This window comes from Hyperolius riggenbachi, chromosome 1 (genome assembly GCF_040937935.1).
Source record: "Hyperolius riggenbachi isolate aHypRig1 chromosome 1, aHypRig1.pri, whole genome shotgun sequence".
NCBI lineage: Eukaryota > Metazoa > Chordata > Amphibia > Anura > Hyperoliidae > Hyperolius > Hyperolius riggenbachi.
In genome coordinates this window covers 211779541-211802056 of record NC_090646.1, presented here as the reverse complement: position 1 = coordinate 211802056, position 22516 = coordinate 211779541, and the positions used below count along the sequence as shown (strand labels likewise).

General features: G+C 44.4%; 1 protein-coding gene across 1 annotated transcript in view; it reads right to left on the bottom strand.

The window, feature by feature from the left end:
* The window catches only part of ANKRD50 (ankyrin repeat domain containing 50), a 106353-nt gene that overhangs the window by 57602 nt on the left and 26235 nt on the right, over positions 1-22516 (bottom strand). Inside the window, exon 3 of the mRNA XM_068280051.1 lies at positions 9943-10172. Within this exon, the coding sequence (XP_068136152.1) occupies positions 9943-10172 (230 nt within the window). The remainder of the gene's footprint in view (positions 1-9942; positions 10173-22516) is intronic.

The following is a 22516-nucleotide window of genomic DNA, read 5'->3' as shown; positions in this document are numbered from 1 at the left end:
ATGTGGTATTGCCGTACTCAGGAGAAGTAGTATAATGTGTTTTGGGGTGTATTTTTACACATACCCATGCTGGGTGGGAGAAATATCTCTGTAAATGACAATTTGTTAATTTTTTTTACACACAATTGTCCATTTACAGAGATATTTCTCCCACTCAGCATGGGTATGTGTAAAAATACACCCCAAAACACATTATACTACTTCTCCTGAGTACGGCGATACCACATGTGTGGCACTTTTTTGCACCCTAACTGCGCTAAAGGGCCCAAAGTCCAATGAGTACCTTTAGGATTTCACAGGTCATTTTGAGAAATTTCGTTTCAAGACTACTCCTCACGGTTTAGGGCCCCTAAAATGCCAGGGCAGTATAGGAACCCCACAAATGACCCCATTCTAGAAAGAAGACACCCAAACGTATTCCGTTAGGCGTATGGTGAGTTCATAGAAGATTTTATTTTTTGTCACAAGTTAGCGGAAAATGACACTTTGTGAAAAAACACAATTAAAATCAATTTCCGCTAACTTGTGACAAAAAATAAAATCTTCTATGAACTCGCCATACTCCTAACGGAATACCTTGGGGTGTCTTCTTTCTAAAATGGGGTCATTTGTGGGGTTCCTATACTGCCCTGGCATTTTAGGGGCCCTAAACCGTGAGGAGTAGTCTTGAAACGAAATTTCTCAAAATGACCTGTGAAATCCTAAAGGTACTCATTGGACTTTGGGCCCTTTAGCGCAGTTAGGGTGCAAAAAAGTGCCACACATGTGGTATCGCCGTACTCGGGAGAAGTAGTACAATGTGTTTTGGGGTGTATTTTTACACATACCCATGCTGGGTGGGAGAAACACCTCTGTAAATGACAATCTTTTGATTTTTTTACACACAATTGTCCATTTACAGCGGTATTTCTCCCACCCAGCATGGGTATGTGTAAAAATACACCCCAAAACACATTGTACTACTTCTCCCGAGTACGGCGATACCACATGTGTGGCACTTTTTTGCACCCTAACTGCGCTAAGGGGCCCAAAGTCCAATGAGTACCTTTAGGATTTCACAGGTCATTTTTGTTTCAAGACTACTCCTCACGGTTTAGGGCCCCTAAAATGCCAGGGCAGTATAGGAACCCCACTAATGACCCCATTTTAGAAAGAAGACACCCCAAGGTATTCCGTTAGGGGTATGGTGAGTTCATAGAAGTTTTTATTTTTTTGTCACAAGTTAGCGGAAATTGATTTTAATTGTTTTTTTTTTTCACAAAGTGTCATTTTCCGCTAACTTGTGACAAAAAATAAAATCTTCTATGAACTCGTCATACACCTAACAGAATACATTGGGGTGTCTTTTTTCTAAAATGGGGTCCGTTTCTGGGGTTCCTATACCGCCCTGGCATTTTACGGGCCCAAAACCGTGAGAAGTCTGGAAACCAAATGTCTCAAAATGACTGTTCAGGGGTATAAGCATCTGCAAATTTTGATGACAGGTGGTCTATGAGGGGGCGAATTTTGTGGAACCGGTCATATGCAGGGTGGCCTTTTAGATGACAGGTTGTATTGGGCCTGATCTGATGGATAGGAGTGCTAGGGGGGTGACAGGAGGTGATTGATGGGTGTCTCAGGGGGTGGTTAGAGGGGAAAATAGATGCAATCAATGCACTGGGGAGGTGATCGGAAGGGGGTCTGAGGAGGATCTGAGGGTTTGGCCGAGTGATCAGGAGCCCACACGGGGCAAATTAGGGCCTGATCTGATGGGTAGGTGTGCTAGGGGGTGACAGGAGGTGATTGATGGGCGTCTCAAGGTGTGATTAGACGGGGGAATAGATGCAAGCAATGCACTGGCGAGGTGATCAGGGCTGGGGCCTGAGGGCATTCTGAGGGTGTGGGCGGGTGATTGAGTGCCCTAGGGGCAGATAGGGGTCTAATCTGATAGGTAGCAGTGACAGGGGGTGATTGATGGGTAATTAGTGGGTGTTTAGGGTAGAGAACAGATATAAACACTGCCCTTGGGAGGTGATCTGACGTCGGATCTGCGGGCGAACTATTGGTGTGGGTGGGTGATCAGATTGCCCGCAAGGGGCAGGTTAGGGGCTGATTGATGGGTGGCAGTGACAGGGGGTGATTGATGGGTGGCAGTGCCAGGGGGTGATTGATGGGTGGCAGTGCCAGGGGGTGATTGATGGGTGATCAGTGGGTTATTACAGGGAAGAACAGATGTAACTAATGCACTGGCGAATTGATAAGGGGGGGGGGGGGGGGTCTGAGGGCAATCTGAGCGTGTAGGCGGGTGATTGGGTGCCCGCAAGGGGCAGATTAGGGTCTGATCTGATGGGTAACAGTGACAGGTGGTGATAGGGGGTGATTGATGGGTAATTAGTGGGTGTTTAGAGGAGAGAATAGATGTAAACACTGCGCTTGGGTGGTGATCTGATGTCGGATCTGCGGGCGATCTATTGGTGTGGGTGGGTGATCAGATTGCCCGCAAGGGGCAGGTTAGGGGCTGATTGATGGGTGGCAGTGACAGGGGTGACAGGGGGTGATTGATGGGTGATAGGTGATTGGCAGGTGATTGACAGGTGATCAGTGGGTTATTACAGGGAAGAACAGATGTAATTAATGCACTGGCGAATTGATAAGGGGGGGGGCTGAGGGCAATCTGAGCGTGTGGGCGGGTGATTGGGTGCCCGCAAGGGGCAGATTAGGGTCTGATCTGATAGGTAAAAGTGACAGGTGGTGATAGGGGGTGATTGATGGGTGATTGATGGGTAATTAGTGGGTGTTTAGAGGAGAGAATAGATGTAAACAATGGATTTGGGAGGTGATCTGATGTCGGATCTGCGGGCGATCTATTGGTGTGGGTGGGTGATCAGATTGCCCGCAAGGGGCAGGTTAGGGGCTGATTGTTGGGTGGCAGTGACAGGGGGTGATTGATGGGTGATAGATGGGTGATTGACAGGTGATCAGGGGGGACAGATGCATACAGTACACAGGGGGTGGGGGGTCTGGGGGGTGGTCTGGGGAGAATCTGAGGGGTGGGGGGGGGGGGGTGATCAGGAGGGGGCAGGGGGGGGGGGTTTAAAAAAATAGCGTTGACAGATAGTGACAGGGAGTGATTGATGGGTTATTAGGGGGGTGATTGGGTGCAAACAGTGGTCTGGGGGGTGGGCAGGGGGGGGTCTGAGGGGTGCTGTGGGCGATCAGGGGGCGGGGGGGGGGGGGGGGCAGATCAGTGTGTTTGGGTGCAGACTAGGGTGGCTGCAGCCTGCCCTCGTGGTCCCTCGGACACTGGGACCACCAGGGCAGGTGGCAGCTTGTATAATACACTTTGTATACATTACAAAGTGTATTATACACTTTGTAGCGGCGATCACAGGGTTAACATCACGCCGGCGCTTCCATATGGCCGGCGGGATGTTGCGGCGGGTGGGCGGAGCCAGTTGCCGGGGGAAGCGCGCGTCATCAATGACGCGATCGCTCCCCCAGCATGTAAATAGGACGCAACGCCCTAAGGCGTATTGCGGTCCTTTAGCTATCCACTTTGCCGCCGCCCATGGGCTGTGGGCGGTCGGCAAGTGGTTAAACAATAAGCACAATTTACAGAAGATTTTTTGCTGTAACTTAAACCATGCACACACACACACACACACACGCATGTATGTATAAGGCATGTCGTCTGTTGGGTATTGGGACCCAATCCCTCAGGTGGCATTGCAGACTTGTTGCTTGCCTGTGTTCTGTTGCTATAAGGGAGGGCAAGAGGACGATGGAGAGGCGCAGGCAGGGTGAACAATGCTCTCGGCTGATTGCTGGCCAAGGCATAGGGGGGCTGCTGCACACATACTAGATTCCTGGCAGATTAAAAAAAAAAAAAAAAAAAAAAAAAAATCGATCGGCCAGTAAATCTGCCGAAAAACTTCTTGTGTATTCCCAGCATAACAAAGGCTGCTCAGTGCTGTTCTGCACTGGGAGGGGAGAAACCTTGATAAAGATATACTGATTATGCCTTTCTGGACAGTTAGATAAGCGAGGACAAACACACATTGCTGTAAACTTAACCACTTATCACCACCATTCTCTCAGCAAGGTGATTACTAGACTATACACTGAGGAGTTAACAGCAACCCCGTGCAGGAACATGGTCCAGCTCTGCAGAGCTGACATCTTTTGTATCTGAAGACGTTGGGATAATTTTACAGCAGAGAGGCAGAGCTGTGTTATACACACGGTACAATTTTCCATCAGATCGACCTGTGATTTGATAAGAAATTGCATTGTGTGTAGACGTCCAAATTGTTTGCAATCGATTTTGTGTTAAGTATGCAAAAATCGATCGCCATCCGATCGGACCGGTCGGAAATTATCTAATCCGCCGATCTGATGGAAAATTGTACCGTGTGGACTCCGCTTAACCTCACTAGCGGTATTGACAGATTATCTGTCCATACAAAACATGCTGTGAACAGTATAAAACGTGCATACACATCAATACTCTCCTGCACTGTATACTAGACCCTTGCTTGACACATTTTGGCAAGTTACAGGAAAAAAAAAAAGTTATAAAAATTTATTTTATCACTTTTTACACAGAAATCATGGGGAAATTGAACGCCAGGGTTAAAGCGGATCCGAGATGAAAAACTATAACAAGTAACTTGTCTATATATATATCTTATCTAAAGTTTAGATAGTTTACACAGCAAATCTAGCTGCAAACAGCAAACTGCTTTAATAGAAAATGATTATTTCTTCCTGTGATACGACAGCAGCCATGTTGTTTGTAAACATTACACAGAGGAAGGCTTATCTGTATCTTGAGCAAAAAAAACTTAATCCCCCCCTCCTCCCTCCGCCTCTGAAATCAATGGGTAGCAACACCTCCTCCTCCTGCCCAGACTGAGCTCCCATGAGCCCTTGCTACTGCCAAGGCTCTCTGAAAACCTGTGGGCGTGGTTTATTTAGTTTATAGGGAATTAGAGTATTAAAACAAAAAAGTATTTGGCTTGAGGAATGCCCTATAAACAATAGGAAAGGAACATAATTATGCAATAAGTAAAATTTCACCTCGGATCCACTTTAACCACCCTGGCGTTCTGATTAAATCGCCAGGGTGGCTGCGGGAGGGTTTTTTTTAAATAAAAAAAAAACTATTTCATGCAGCCAACTGAAAGTTGGCTGCATGAAAGCCCACTAGAGGGCGCTCCGGAGGCGATCTTCCGATCGCCTCCGGCGCCCAGAATAAACAAGGAAGGCCGCAATGAGCGGCCTTCCTTGTTTTGCTTATATCGTCGCCATAGCGACGAGCGGAGTGACGTCATCGACGTCAGCCGACGTCCTGACGTCAGCCGCCTCCGATCCAGCCCTTAGCGCTGGCCGGAACTTTTTGTTCCGGCTGCGCAGGGCTCAGGCGGCTAGGGGGGCCCTCTTTCGCCGCTGCTCGCGGCGAATCGCCGCAGAGCGGCGGCGATCAGGCAGCACACGCAGCTGGCAAAGTGCCGGCTGCGTGTGCTGCTTTTTATTTCATCAAAATCGGCCCAGCAGGGCCTGAGCGGCAGCCGCTGGCGGTGTTGGACGAGCTGAGCTCGTCCAGACCGCTCAGCTGGTTAAGGAAAGAAATTACTCCTAGTACTTGTGGTAATGTGTTCCCTAACATACAGCATAAAAAAAAAAAAAAACTGCTTCAATCAATAAATGTCCTTTAACCCATTTGCGTTCTGTCGTTTTCACTTGAGCAATGTTCTCCTCCCATTCATTAGCCTATAACTTTATCACTACTTATCACAATGAACTGATCTATATCTTGTTTTTTCCGCCACAAATTAGGCTTTCTTTGGGGGGTACATTTTGCTAAGAGCCACTTTACTGTAAATGCATTTTAACAGGAAGAATATGAAAAAAACGGAAAAAATTCATTATTTCTCAGTTTTCAGCCATTCTAGTTTTAAAATAATACATGCCTCCATAATTAAAACTCACGTATTGTATATGCCCATATGTCCCGGTTATTACACCATTAAAATTATGTCCCTATCACAATGTATGGCGACAATATTCTATTTGGAAATAAATGTGCATTTTTTCCGTTTTGCGCCTATCACTATTTACAAGTTTAAAGAGACTCCGTAACAAAAATTGCATCCTGTTTTTTATCATCCTACAAGTTCCAAAAGCTATTCTAATGTGTTCTGGCTTACTGCAGCACTTTCTACTATCACAGTCCCTGTAATAAATCAATGTATCTTTCCCCTGTCAGACTTGTCAGCCTGTGTCTGGAAGGCTGCCAAATTCTTCAGTGTTGTGGTTCTGCTATGAACTCCCCCTTCCAGGCCCCTCTGTGCACACTGCCTGTGTATTATTTAGATTAGGGCAGCTTCTCTCTTCTCTTTTATCTTTTACAAGCTGGATAAATCGTCCTCTGAGCTGGCTGGGCTTTCACATACTGAGGAATTACAGACAAGGGCAAAGCTGTTTGCAGGAAGAAAAGAGCAGCCTGAAACTTCAGTGCATGAGAACTGCAGGGGGAAAGAAACACACAAATGATCTCGAGATTCAAAAGGAAGGGTGTATACAGCCTGCTTGTGTATGGATGTATTTTCTATGTGTGGACATACTGTACATCAACCTACTTCCTGTTTTGGTGGCCATTTTGTTTGTTTATAAACAAACTTTTTAAAACTGTTTTTAACCACTTTTAATGCGGCGAGGAGCGGCGAAATTGTGTCAGAGGGTAATAGGAGATGTCCCCTAACGCACTGGTATGTTTACTTTTGTGTGATTTTAACAATACAGATTCTCTTTAAAATAAAAAATATATAGAAATATTCCATCTTTACATTGATATTTAAAAAGTTTAGACCCTTAGGTAAATATTTACATTTTTTTTTTTATCGTAATGGTTTTTTTTTATATATTAAACATTTTATTTGGGTAGTTTTGGGAGGGTGGGATGTAAACAATAGATTTATAATGTAAATGTGTGTTTGAGTTTTATTTTTTTTACTTTTAGCTGTAGTTTTACTTTTTGGCCACAAGATGGCGGCCATGAGTTTGTTTACATGACGTCACTCTAAGAGAAACATACGCTTAGAGAGACGCATGGGGGACGCTACAACCAGAAAAAGCGAAGCTTCCGAGAGAAGCTGTCGCTTTTTCAGCGGGGGAGAGGAAACAGTGATCGGGCCCAATAGCCTAATTCACTGATTGCCTGGCTAACGAACCGCGGCCGGGAGCGCGCGTGCACGCGCGGTAGCGCGCATGGTTCCTGGTCGTAGTTTCTACGTCCAGGAACTAAAATAGGTTTAGTTCCCTCTCCCACTATTGTGGCATGGTTGTGAGTTGTATCATTATTACCTATCAAAAATCCCAACAACATCTGAATTAAAGTTATTAGCAACTTATTCCCATTCAGGCCTTCTGCAGCGATTTAGCCAAAGAACATCCTGTCAATACCTGTTAAGTGTCTCAACAATTGAGGTTCACAAATCCTAACCACTAATTTGAAAGCTGTTATGTGGCTGCTTGTAAAGGATTAGGAATGCCAGCTCATCATGGTTGTTAGGTTTGAACCACTTAGTAGCTGTATGGTGTAAGGCTTGGTTAACATGGGGACGACAACATCTGGTTACCTGAAGGGGTGTTTGGTGCTTCATCCAGTATTTTTTGCCCAACAGGAAGGAAGCAGGAAGTTTAACCTCCTTGGCGGTTATCCCGAGCTAGGGTCGGGGTGGAAAACTGCAGCTAAGAGCGGTGATCCAGACCTCTGCTCGGGGTAGCTGCCGGAGGCTTAAAGGGAACCTTAACTGAGAGGGATATGGATGTTTCCATTTAAACAATACCATTTGCTTGGCAGTCTTGCTGATCTCTTTTGCTGAAACAGTGGCTGAATCACACACCTGGAACTAGCATGCAGATAATCCAGTCTGACTTCAGTCAGAGCACCTGATCTGCATGCTTGTTCAGGGGCTGTGGCTAAAATTGTGAGAGACACAGGATCAGCAGGAGAGGCAGGCAACTGGTATTATTTTAAAAGTAAAAATCCATATCCTTCTCAGTTTAGGTTCCCTTTAATGCAGAGCAATGCGCGCAGTGGGAGCGTTTCTACATACCTCCCGGGGATCCTGACGTTGGCTGGCATTCTTCTTTCTCTCCTCCGGGGCTCTGCTTCCTGCTGGTGAGATCGCCGGCTGTCGTCATGATGACAGCCGGCAATTTCACTTTAGAGTTGCAGCGCCACCCGGAGGATGGAGGCTTAACTGCAGCACTGGAGCCAGGGAGGTGAGTGATTGCTGGCCTGCTGCAGATCTCCCTGGCAGCATGATTTTTTTCCAGGTTTTAGTGTCTGAAAGGGTGCAAAAAAATTGCACAGCTTTTAGACCCAAAAATCCGGAAAGAATAAGAACGCCAAGGGGGTTAAGAAATCTGTTTTGGCATCCATGTCATGTGCAAAGTTCTGTGTGCGAAGGCAGGTTCGTTTTTGTATTGGCTTTCATTGCCTCCGTGGGGATCAGAGCTCCGGAAAAAAGTGCAAAATCCTTACTCTCCCTTTTTATAAACGGATAGCACACATTTGTTTTTCGACAAGAGCCAAGACGGCCTCTATTTTTAACATTGGGATCCGTGGCTCTGTTTTTGTATGCTTCAAAAAACGTACCACTCGGATACAAACCTCTGTATGGCTCACCAAGCCAGACACTCTGCACCCCTTCATAGGTGAACTGGTGCTTAGGCTAGGTTCAAACAAACACACCTGGGAATCTGCTTACAGATGTTTACAAATGGCTTCCCATTGTTACCAGAGTGGCTCAAGTCCTGCAGAAGCTCACAGGGAACATTTCCAAACACACACACACGGTAGAGGGCAAGTATTTCAATCCAAGCTCTGCATTTTATGACAACTAAGTCCTCAACCAGGCATCTCCCAAAGCACCACGTGTGCAGCCATACACTGCATGCTTTTGTAAGGAGAACTTAAAGGGGTTCTGTGGGGGTTTCTGAGGCGAAAAACTGCCACTTACCTGGGGCTTTTATCAGCCCCCTGCAGCGGTAATGTCCCACGCCGTCCTGCTCCCATCCGCCGTTCCCCGCAGCTGGCACCGGGCTATTATTCGGCTGTCACACAGACGAATAATGCGCGTTGCCGCTCCTCCGCTCGCGTCATCTGAGGCTTACTGCGCAGGCGCAGTACAACGGGTTCTTGTACTGCGCTTGCGCAGTAAGCTTCCGATGATGCAGGCGGAAGCGAGCGGGTGCGCGGCCACTCTAGCGCAGCCGCAGTTGGATCCCATGCCACTTAGACTGGGGCCGGCGGCGGAGAACGGCAGATGGGAGGAGGATGGCGTGGGACATTACCGCTGCACGGGGCTGATAGAAGCCCAAGGTAAGTGTCTGTTTTTCTCCTCCGCAACCCCCCACAGAACCCCTTTAAAGGAAACCTGAGATAAAAGACAAGCTGTATACTTACCTGGTGGCTTCCTCCAGCCCCCTGTATGCAATATGCCATGCCATTCTCTCAGGCTGCACCATTGTGCCGCAGTAAGTTCGGGTAAACTCCAGTCTTGCTCCACTGCACATGTGTGATCCCGGCATGCGCAGTGGAGTGTGACTGGGGAATATACTGGAGCAGACTGGAGGATGGCGAGGAAATCTACAAGAAGCTGAAAGAAGCCCCAGGTAAGCATAAATACTTGTCTTTTATCTCAGTAAAACTTTAAAAGGCAGAACAGCGCCATGGGTAGTCACCACCTAACCACAATAGTAAATGAGGCCTTCCTGTCGATAAATGTTGCACAATTTCCGTAGGTACAGATCACCATCAACAACCAGTAAGATATGAAGGTTGTAGGGATCAAAGTGGGAAAAAAAATTAAGAAAAGTGGTCAACAAAAGGAAATACAATGAAGAACCACGTTACAGACAAATAAGGGAAAAAAATGGATATGTAACACAAACCTGTAAACATTTTAGTGACTGTTCTGCTCTGCTTACGGGCTGAACATATCAGAAGAAGCCAGGGAGGAAAGAACTCATGGTGACTTGCTAAAAGATCTGCTATAGTTCCCGATAATCCTGATGGTCTGTGCTCTCCTTCATTAACGTTACACCCTTCGTCCACTGAATCAACAACTATCAGAAGACTCTGAGATGGTGGTTTCGTGGCCAGCAGAGGAAGAAGTATGCACCTGTAACCAGAAAACAGATGAGCCATGAATACTGGATTATTGTTATGTAACAGTTACTAGTAAAAAACGAAAGACATACACATGCTACCAATCTTCTTTTGTATTGGAAAAGATGTGCTTGAGATACACAACCCTAATTTGTCCGATTTGTACAATATCCTCTTGTTCCTTAAGAAATATAGCATGTACCTTTGCAAAATAGCACTGTAAGGCTCTGTTTCCACTTGTGAGCGGCATGCATCTTGCGAGACGTGATGCCGGCACAGCTGCTCGTGTCTCGCAGCCAAATCCCTTTAGCCGTGCTATGCGCGGCTATAGGATTCGGACAGTGACGCATGCAATTATGCTGCAGGGCCTCAATTTTCCTCGGCCACGAATTCGGATGCTCTGCATAGACTTCTATAGGCTGCCAAATTCCGTCTGAATTTGTGGCCGAGGAATCGGCCCATTTTCGCAGACGTGGAAACTTAGCCTAACAAAACTTGTCCCAATTCAGCAGTTATTTAGACTAGAAAGGCTAGAGTGATGGTCATGCTAGTTTGTTTCTTTTTCCAACATGACAGATCTACAGTAAGAAGACATAGGAAATAAAAGGGCTCTGTTGCGGTGTTTGTTTATATGACAGAATGTTGAATCTTTATGTGAGAATATCTACGTAAAATGTTTTTTTTTTTTAAGAGCTCCTTTTCACTGGTTCTCCAAAAGACAGGAGAGCAGAGTACATATAGATAAAAGCCCTTTTAGAAATCCTAGCTATTAGTGTAACTAAAGCTGGATATTTCCAGTCCAGGGCATGCATGTATTGTATACATTGGAATCAGAAACCTCCTGCAGGACTGTATACAAAAACCCTGTTTTTATGTACAAAGGTCATAGAAAGTGTCTGCTTCTCAATGCCATACTTGTTACTGCTGGGTACATTCACACTCACTAGGAGAAACGAGTATCAATATAAAACCTTAAGGAGATCTACAATTCAATACAAAACTGCTCTGTCTCGCTCAATGGAGCCTTGTTTTAATGTCAGCCTTTAACTGACTTCATGGAGATATTCACAGGTACTAATGTTCTATCACTGCCTAATAAAAATTATAATTGCAGGTCTAGTCTGAAAATAAATTATAGAACAGGAACAATATGACCTTCAGACACAGGAGATAACAGAAGGAATGAATGCCAATTCATATTTTCATGGTTAGAATAAATAAATAGAACTCACTTTATAAAATCTATAAAATCTCTAACACCCCTCCCCCCACCCACCAACACACGTCAGAAGAATAGATTCCAAACAGATCGATTGAATCAGAGTTCTTTTACACTACAATCCTGCTCATAGTTTCCTGACGGATGTTATGAAAACTTGGTCACATACTGAAAGGATTACTTTGTAGTAGCCAGGCTGAAGATCAATGTACCTTTAGGGCTATGTGTAGGATAGCCTATTGGAATGTATGAAAAGGATTGTGGTGTTACAGAGGAACTGCAGTGAAACTAATGTAATAAAAAGTGCTTAAAGAGAACCTGTACTCTAAAATTCTTACATTAAAAAGCATACCATTCTATTCATTATGTTCTCCTGGGCCCCTCTGTGCGGTTTCTGACACTCCTTGCTGCAATCCTGGCTTCTAATTGCCAGTTTTAGGCAGTATTTACAAACAAAAGAAATGGCATGTGATAGGCTGAGAGAAGCTCAGTCTGTGACTCATACAGAGCCTGCAGGGGGCGTGGAGAGGGTGTGTATAGCTTCTGCCTATAACAAGCAGAGCAGCACATTCTTGCCTGAGTGCCTGAGCCTGACAAAACCGTCAGAGGAAAGAAGATTAGATTATATAACAGAGATAATACAGCCACTGTGCAACTAGGAAAGGCTGCAGTAAGACAGACCACATTAGAACAGGTATAGGAACTTATAGGATAGAAGAAATAAGGTTGAACATTTTGTTACAGAGTCTCTTTAATTTTTACAATAATTATGTATAAATGATTTAGTCTATGTTTGCTCATTGGAAAATGTTTTCTCTCCTTGATTTACATTCTGACATTTATCACATGGTGACATTTTTACTGCTGGCAGGTGAGGTCACTGGAAGATGCGGCTTGCTTTTTTGGCAGTTGGAAACAGTTATTTCCCACAATGCAACAAGGCTCCCACAATGTAATGGCAGGACCTCAGAGCTGTGAGGTGCTGACATCACATTGTAGGAGTTTCACCACAAAATCAGCCATACAGAGCCCCCTGATGATCAGTTAGAGAAAAGGAATAGATTTCACATGGGAAGGGGGTGTCAGCTACTGATTGGGATGAAGTACAATTCTTGGTTATGGTTTCTCTTTAAAGAAGTTCAAATTAATCCATTGCTTTAGTACAAACAAGTGACAGCACTGCATCTATAAATAAGTTGGAACTGCACCTATTTTTTCACATATTATGAGTGGTTGCCAAAGGGTAACAGAAATACCTGCTCTTCTACACAGCTGTGCAGCTGTTCAAAAAACCATATGGATATAAAATTGTCCAACCTCCCTTTGGTCTGCTGACATCACTTTGCCAACATCTGTCTGCCATCAGTCCATAGGATTAAAAGAGAAAGACATTTTTATTTCTTTTTTTTCCTACTTAGGAATCTTCTAAACTCACATTTCCTAGGTTAGGTTTATCTTATAAGAGGTGAATATTTCTCTTTTTCACCTGTTGCTTTACCTCTCAAAAAGGCGTAGTTTTCACATATAGAATTAGGTTGTGGTGAACCATCCATGACAAACAGCTGATCCCTACAACAAATGCACGTTGAGAATTGAATTTCAAAGCTGCAAGGCTCAACACATAAGTAGCATGACTAGCTGCTGAGCTGACTGGGGAAACACTCTACACATAGAGCACAATAGTGGTATGAAGTCATATCTTTCTGTGCTATATGGTGCCTAACATCAAAATGCCTATTCAGTATGCCTGTTTATTGCAGGGTTGCAATGCATCCTGCATTGTAAAGCCAATTTCTCAAGCAGCAAGGGAAACACTACTGGGAAGGCGGTAGTACGTATTGCGGCACCTGCAAATCATTTATGCATCGGATGGTGCCGCCAATTTAAATGACCGATATTTTACTATGCACTACCTGGCACCTAATATAAACGTAACCCTCCGCTATAAGTGCCCAACCTAATGCCTAACCACATCTATGTTGTCCAGCAGAGATCGAGAATTGAGCCCTTGGACAACAATTTGGGCCCCAATGCTGTACAGACTAGCGGCTACCAGCTTGCAGGCCAGTGATACATTACTATTGGGGAGGGGATGACTGCACAACAGAGTGCAAAGTGTAACTAGGGGATTAATGGTGCTGGGCAACCTTTGGCCGGGAGTACAATCTCAATAGATTCTTAGCAAAGGCTGTATTTAGAGGCTGCCTCAGCCAAGTTAAATCTAGTGTGTACGTACCTTAAAACTCAGCATCTAAGGACTGATTGAGCCAATTTAAATGATGAATGTCATTTATGATTTAAAGGAACTGGACAAATCGTTAAACATGGGTACTTATTCTTCTGCTGTAGTCTTGGCTGAATGGGAGTGATAATTAATTCCTGCAGGACTGACTTTATTTACAGGAGCACTAATGTATTGGTTCCTGAAGTGACACTTACAAATATTCACATTAATTAGACACATCCTGCCTTTAAAGTGCACCTGAGACGAAAGGGTTGAAAAGTTTTATACATACCTGGGGCTTCCTCCAGCCCCATCGCTCCCTCTGCCACCTGGATGATCCCGTAGATGCCCCGTTATCTGCACTCAGTTGAACAGTGCGCACCGTCGCCGGCGCAGTGGTACTGTGCATTTACATGCACACAGACCACACGGGTCCCTTGGCTGGAGTGAGAACACGTATGACAATCTGCTTGCATTTCCAGCCTCTAGGAGGAGCATTCTCTCAGCTCCCCTGTCCATGCAAATGGAAAAATCCTAATACCAGTGGCCTGGGAATTAACTATCCAGTTTTTTTGCTCGTATACAGTATACTGTATGCATGGCCTCCTCTGCTTCATGTAAGTGTAATATTACCCTAAGTCAGCACAGGCTTTATTATTATTATGTTTCATTCAATAATCTAATGGAAAAATGTCTGAAAAGATTTGTTATTAAAATGTATGTGCATTTAATACACAGTGTAGCTGTACTTTAAAATTCAATCCATAATGTGCTAAACAGATGACCTAGTTCAATATACAACTGCTCTGTTCCAACCAAAGCCTGAATTTACTGCTATTCAAAGTGTGGTCACGCATGTGTAGATGCTTTGTGGTCCAACCACAAGAGATGGTGATAAATGCAGGACATTGAAAGTAACTGATGCCGCTGAAGAGGAGATATCTATTTACCATGTATTATAGTCCTGTATGTGAAGATAATGCAAGATAAAGAAGATGCCCTTAAAGAGAATCAGACGATGCACCCTCATGTATTTTACTACATTTATCAGTGGGAGCATGACAGTAAACACCTACCCTGCTCTCGGTTTCATTCTTCTCTGCTCAATTTGCCTGTTATCAGCTCTGATAAGAATCCCCGATTGAGCACGCAGTCTAGGTTTGACCTGGAATTATTATAGCTGAGCCAGTCTACTGTAAAGTCTTTTCAAGCCCGCCCCCTCCTGGCTCAGCTTTCCTGCTTTGCATACTCAGAGCTCTGATGACTGGGAGGAGCTGCTCCTGCCGAGAAAGAAGCTCTCAAACAACAGACAAGTGTGGCTGTTGTGTGATCTGTGTACAGTGTGCAGCCGCCATCATTATTATCTGTGCAGTTTCATTCCTATGAGAGACACTTCCTACAGGCAGCCACACAGCACACCAGAATAAAAAAGATGAAAGCACACGGATGAAAGGCTTCAGCCGCAGCCCTGCTTGTCTATAGCTTCATAGAGCCTAGACAGCACATCCAGAACAGCTTATAACCGGGAAGCAGAAGGGATATGAGCTGGTGGCCATATTGGATTTTTCCTGGAGCAATAATGGATAAAAAAAAAAAAAAAGACACTCAAAAAGGCACACCAGATCGGCGAAATTATCAGGTAGAGCATTTATTCTTTACAAGCTATCGACTGATATGTTTATTTTGTGTGAAACGTTCATTTCTGGTTCCCTTTAAGGTATAAATGCAAGTTGCCATTATGGCATGTCATGCCCAACAGTGTACATGGCTCTAAATATAATTATTTTACAGGACACAAACCTGATATTCAAAGCAAAAAGGACAGTATTTACTTTTTAAGAAGTGTCTAATTTATCCTTACAAAACAGGTACATTTATTTAATTAGTATTCATATAGCGGTGACATCTTCCACAGCACTTTACGGAGTACATATTCTTGTCACAGTTAGAGACACTCCCAATCCGTCCTCTACCTTAGTCATATGTTTAATATAATCTAATGACAATTTTTGGGAAAACCAATAAAAGCTCCCCTGAAGTATGCTGAAATATTAAAGCAGCAGAGCTAGCCATACTATGCCAGGAAAAAAAAACACATATGAGTAGATAACTACCTGCTGTAATTATACAACAGATGTATTGTACTGTCCACATTTTAACTTCAGTGAATTTTATATAGTAAATAAAGAGAATTCTGTTCCTAGAATTTGCCAGCTTGATTCCCTCTGACTGAAGCCAAACCTGATGTCATTTCTTCCCTTACACTTTTTTCCCCTATTACTCCTAGAATCTAGCTTGCTTTGTAAACGCGTGAGCTCAGCAAGATCAGGTTTCAGCAGCTTCACACGGAACTGCCCTCAGCCAATCAGTGAGGAGCAGGAATTTGGGAGGGGTGATGACAAGCTTCCTTCTGTCGGCAATGTACCAAATAGAGCCAGGCTGACAGATGAGATTTATGCCAGCAGAAACATTTCTGATTAGATTGGAGTGCTTGCATTCCAGGGTAAAGGCGCGTACACGCGTCCAACTTTTCCAACCAACTTGTGTCCAACTTGTCGTTTGAAGGACAAGTTGGACGTGTGTACGTCTAGTCGCTCGACTGATAACAGCCGTTTTGCTCGATCCGCTTGGCGGATCAGTTGCACTGTTGTTCAAATGACTGTCAGGTCTGTCCGTGTGTACAAATGACCAGAGGACGTTTGACCAACTAACATGTTAACGCATGCGTGTAAAGGTGCACGATATCAGAATTTCTATCAAACGTGATGATGCACGTCTTTTATGACTGAACGTCCAGTCTGTCAGACAACATGTAAATTAGTTTGTCATCAGACTTTTTGTTGGAGGTGTGTACATGACATTTAAAGAACCTGTTTGCCTGACCAGTCAAATGAACGATCCAAACGACAATCAGGCATAAAGTTGGATGACTGCCATTCCATGACCCTTTCCCTCCACAGCCTCCCAGAAGCTCACCGAGTGGTGAACAAGCAATTCTTAGCTGGGTAAGTACGAATTTAATGATAAGATAAGAAAAGACACAGAACATTTATATCGAGGTTTTCTCCTGGCGGACTCAAAGCACTTCAGGGCTGCAGCCACACCAGGATCATTAGGGAGTCTGTTTTACATACTTGCTTGAGCCAGGATTCAAACCCTGGTTAAAGGCTCAAATCCCATATCAAAGGCAACAGCCTTACCAGTAAGCTATACAGCTGATTTTGTCCCATGCGAACAACTAAGCCCAACAGTGAATGCTGCACATCTTGGTAGACTATACTCGCTTACCACAAGAGAAAAACAGTGTGCTGGCAAAAGGAAATTGTATTAGTAAACAGATCTGCATTGTGCCTATGATCTAAGCAAGTCTGTGTGCTATGTAAGCATTTGCCATGTTATCCGTTCTAGTGCTTTTACTTTAGGCACTTACTAAAAGATGATAAGCACTAAGCGCATTATCTATACATTGCTGTAAATAAGCCAATAGTAGGAGGAGTGTAAATACTGACTTACGCACCATCGAGGGAATTCTCAGTAGGAATATGCGCAGCCTACCAGGTGATACAGAGGACAGCACCGAAAAGCTAAGGATTAGGGAAACTGTCCAGCACTTGTTTGTTCTTACACAGACTGATTATTGAAGAGTGCCAATGTATTTTTTTTTTTTAAAGATTCTTTTATTTTTCAAAGAGAAAACAGAAATAAATACAATGACAATCGTCAAAGGCAACACACTACTCTCAAAATAACTACTTTACATGACAGATTAGTGCGAGTTTAAGCATCTGAGTGTCAGACATGCATACTTATGATAGAGGCAGAGCAATCCAGCGTGCCCCCACAGGCTTAAGGTGGCCACACACCATACAATTTTTTAAATATCTGTTCAATCTTAAGGTGCGTACACACATGCGACCATAGTCGTTTGTAACGATCGTTCCCCGATCTTTACCAACGACGATCGTTACAAAAAACGAACCAACGACTATTAAGGCAAACGACGAACGAGGCAAATCGCTACAAAACAAAGTTCTGTCTTGGCGGATTTTTACCACCGACGATCGTTAGCAAAAGTGGCACATCGTTGGAAACGATCGTTCGTACCAGGCTGGACATGCGCATTTCACTTTTTCTCCAAGGAACTTTACAATTTTATGCGCAGGCGCATTAAGTGCTTTTACGTGGTGTAACGTTCGTTCTAACGATGTGATCGTTACATACTTTTTACAACTAACTTTACTTCGGTCGTTCTTTCGTCAATTAAAAGATCGTTCGTCGTTGACAACGAACGATCGTTGTCGCATGTGTGTACGTAGCATAAGAATTGCAATCAATTTTTCTGACTGATTGTAACATTTCAAACATATGACCAATGTACCACACACCTATGTTAAATTTTTACACAATTATGATAAAAAATGATTGGAAACTGACAAAATTGCTAGGGTGGGTATATTAATAAAATTGACAAACACACACCATACAATCTTTAGAAAGATTGAAGAAAAATATCTGGCATTCCGGATCGATAAAAATCGAAGAAAACAGGAAATCCGATCGGATTTTTCAGTCGAATGAAAAAAAAAAAAAAGTTTTTGATTTTTCTGGAAGATACGATCGTTTTTATCGAATTGCCGTAAAATCGGATCATTTTATTGTATAGTGTGTGGCCACCTTTAATTTTATAGGTAGGAGAGCACAATTACCTCTGATATGAGGAAGGAATATTAGGGACATGGCGTAAATCCACGAGGACCAGAAAGTAGCCCCCGCGAGCCTGACAGGTACTCAAGAAATTGTCATGATTACCCTGGGCCCAAAGGTATCATACACCAGGGAATCCATTGAGGATGGAAAAATACATGCCAGAAACGTAAGAGTCCACAAAAAGTTGCACAACGTGCCTCAAACGCAGTGCATGTAGGTTATAAAATTGGACGTTATTTTGTACTACGATGGTGCGCCTTTTCGTTGCCTACTGATGGCATGAAAACGGCGCATGCGTTCCATTTTTAAAAAAAAACATTACTGAGCATGTGCAACACACATAACGCAGCAAATGTATTGCTAAACGCACAGCATGCAGCACATTCTAAATATTGCTACACGTTACACACAACGCAACGTGTGCACTGTGAATGTCGCACAGACTTTGTATTGCTGGGCGTTAGTCTGCGGTATAATTTTTTATACCGTGCGACTTTAACGTCCCACTGTGAAAGAGCCCTTAAGCCAGTTATGCGTTTTTAGGCATGCTAAAGTTTGCTTATTTGCAGCCAAATTGACAGTCTACTGTGCATACATTTGCTCAAAACATTTTTTGCATCCTTATTTTACTGTTCAGCTAGTGCTTCATTCACAAAAAATGAGTGTGTGCTAGAAGCTGTGAGGAATGCATCAAGCAAAATGAGCCCAGTACACACATGCACATATTCCTAATTCAGTTTCAGATAGGCCTTGGAAAGGAGAGACACAGAAAAGGAAAATGTAAGTAATGGCTATAGCTGCTTGCTGAAATGTTTGCAAATCTTATACTTGTAGGGCTACATTAACCTTCCTGGCGGTTTATTTTTTCTGCAAAAATTGCAGAAATCCAATTTTTTTAATTTTTTTTTGTTTCATGTAAAGCTACCAGAGTGGTAGCTACATGAAACACCACTAGAGGGCGCATGTGTCCCTCTAGTGCGATCGTCACCGGCATCAATAGCAAACAGGGGAACGCGTATATAACGCTCCCCTGTTTGGCTTCTCCTGTCGCCATGGCGACGATCGGAATGACGACATGAACGTCAGCCGACGTCCTGTCGTCAGACGCCTCCGATCCAGCCCATAGCGCTGCCCGGAACTCAGTGGTCCGGGCAGTGCAGGGCTCTGGCGGGGGGGCCCTCTTCCGCCGCTGCGTGCGGGCGATCGCCGCAGAGCGGCGGTGATCTAGCTGTACGCGCGGCTAGCAAAGTGCTAGCTGCGCGTACAGCACTTTAAATGGTGCAAATCGCCCCACCAGGGGCTGAGATCTCCTCCTGCGCGGCATAGCCCGAGCTCAGCTCGGGCTTACCGCCAGGAGGGTTAATCCTAGGAGCCAAGTAATGAAGTAACACCTTGCACTTAACATTTGAGTCTTTCCTCCAATTATTCTGTCAACACATCTGGCTCCAAAATATTCCTGATGGCTCCTACATTGGATAGACTGGCTGCTTAATTCCATATTACTGTAATTCATACCCACCCCCCACCCCATCTCAACGCATAATGTTATTCGTGTCATCTGTCACCTCTGCTTTTAACACTGTTCTGTGCAGGTGTGGGTAAAAGTGAGATGGGGAGAGCTGCAAGATCACTTTTCTTATAGGAGGACAAATGGTGAAGATTATACCTCCTGGCCCATTGGTTTCTAGTATGGTGAACCGGATGTTTATCCAACGCACATGATGTCGATGCGATTACCACACGATCTGACGTGTGTCACAGCACAACTGAACTTGCGTCAAAAAAAAAAAAAAAAAAAAAGTGCATTACGTTGCGATTGCTAGGTGACTTTCCTGCGCTCCTATAATTTATACACAAGCAATGATCATAATCTGGAAAAATCACATTGCAAATGCCTCACACTAATGGGAATGTACCTGCGAGATTTCCATTAGTAAGCACAAGTCATAGTATTTTGTGATCTGCAACAGATTGAAAACAGATCACCAAATTCAGCCAGTGGAAAACGGTCATAACTTTGCCATTGGTCAGGTTTTTAGATTTTTCATCAATAAAAAGTATACAGCATACGGTTTTTTGTGCACCAAAATACACATAACCTCATTCCTCACTTTTTTTTTGGGGGGGGGGGGGGAAGGGGGGGGGGGTTGTAGGAAGCAACAGGTAAGTTTTAAAGGGAATCAGAAGTGAAAATAAATTTACGTGATAATGGATTTGTACGTGTAGTACATCTAAGAATTAGAACATTATTAGCACAGATATGCTTCTCATAGTGTTTCCAGTACAGGAAGAGTTAAGAAACTTCAGTTATCTATGCTAAAGCACCACTCTGAGCTCTGCCCTGTTTTCTGGAGCTCTTAAACATCAAAGAACCAGTCTGAGGCCCAGTGCACACCAAAAACCTCTAGCAGATCTGCAAAACGCTAGAGGTTTTAGAAGCAGATTTTAGAGGGATTCTAGGCACATTTTCTAAACATGCCTAGCGTTTTTGTGTAGCAGATTACAAATATTGTTACAGTGAAGCTGTTATTGAACAGTTAATGTAACAAAAACGCCTGGAAAATAGCTCTGATCTAGCGGTTTTCAGAGCAGTTTGAGCTATTCCTATACTTTACATTGAGGCAGAAACACATCTGCAAACCGCAAAAGTGCTGCAGGACCCACATTTGCAGTTTGCTAAAAACCTCAAACCGCTGGTGTGCACTAGTGATGGGCGAACAGTGTTCGCCACTGTTCGGGTTCGCCCGGATCTTGGCCTGTTCGGGTTCGGTTCGGCACCCCCCGAACACCTCATGGTGTTTGGGATGGTGCTCCGCCACGCTGCCCGAACCCAAACAGGCCTTCTTTGTTTGGCCGAACACAGCAGTGTCCGGCCGAACATATCCCCCTATATGGTCCCAGCATAAAGGGAGAGCATGCCCCGAGCGCGGGGGGGCGGGTATTCGGAAATGCCCCCCACCCCTCCCCGCTAAGCTCTCCCTTCTGCTGGACCCTATAAAATTAAATCTAAGTCCCCCGAAGGTACCTTGCAGGCTGGCAGGAGGAGGGCAGGAAGCGGGCAGCTGGAGAGCATAGGCGCTAGTACCATCTGGTACTTCAGCCCTCTCTCTGATGCACTTCCTGTTTACTTTTGTAAGTCGCGTCAAGAGACAGCAGGAGTACCGCGATGACGCGTACAAGGGTACGTGTCATCATGTAGATGACGCGTACCCTTGTACGCGTCATTGCAGTACTTCTGCTCTCTCTTGACGTGACTTACAAATGTAAACAGGAAGTGCGTCAGAGAGAGGGCGGAAGTATCAGATGGTACTAGCGCCTATGCTCTCCGGCTGCCCGCTTCCTGCCCTCCTCCTGCCAGCCTGCAAGGTACCTTCGGGGGACTTAGATTTAATTTTATAGAGTCCAGCAGAAGTGAGAGCTTAGCGGGGAGGGGTGGGGGGCATTTCCGACCCCCCCCCCCGCGTGCTCGGGGCATGCTCTCCCTTTATGCTGGGACCCTATAGGGGCCCCAAAGAGACATGTTCGGGTTGGGTTCGGGGTTTGGCCCGAACATGCCGAATATCGGGGGCATGTTCGGCCGAACCCCCCGAACCCGAACATCTGGATGTTCGCCCATCACTAGTGTGCACCAGCTCATTGAGATCCATTAGCCAAGCGGTTTCACAGGCAGAAGTGGTTTGCGGAACGCTTCAAAAACCGCTCGGTGTGCACCAGGCCAGATACAGATTTAGATAAGATTTTTACAGCAGGGAGGTTGAAAGGGTCATTAGCAATGCATGTTTTATAGTTCAAAATACAGAGTATGGCTTGTAATTGCAAACATGACAGAATCATGCAATGTTATAAAAAAAACTATAGATCTAAAAATTAAGATATGAGACTGTTCTTTGTACGTGTATTACTGATAATAAATAGAACATTAATAGCAATTACATATATCATAAGGGTTTTTTCACTTCTGTGTCATTTTAAAGGACAACTGAACTGAGAGGGGATATGAAGGCTGCCATACTTATTTCCTTTTGAAACAATAGAAGTTGCATGGAAGTCATGCTGATCTTGTGTCTTAATATGTTTAGCCATAGACAGTGAACAAGCATGCAGATTAGAGGTTTCTGACAGAAAACTGACAATCTACATGCTTGTTTCAGGTGTGTGATTCAGACACTATTGCAGAGGTCAGCAGGACTGCCAGGCAACTGGTATT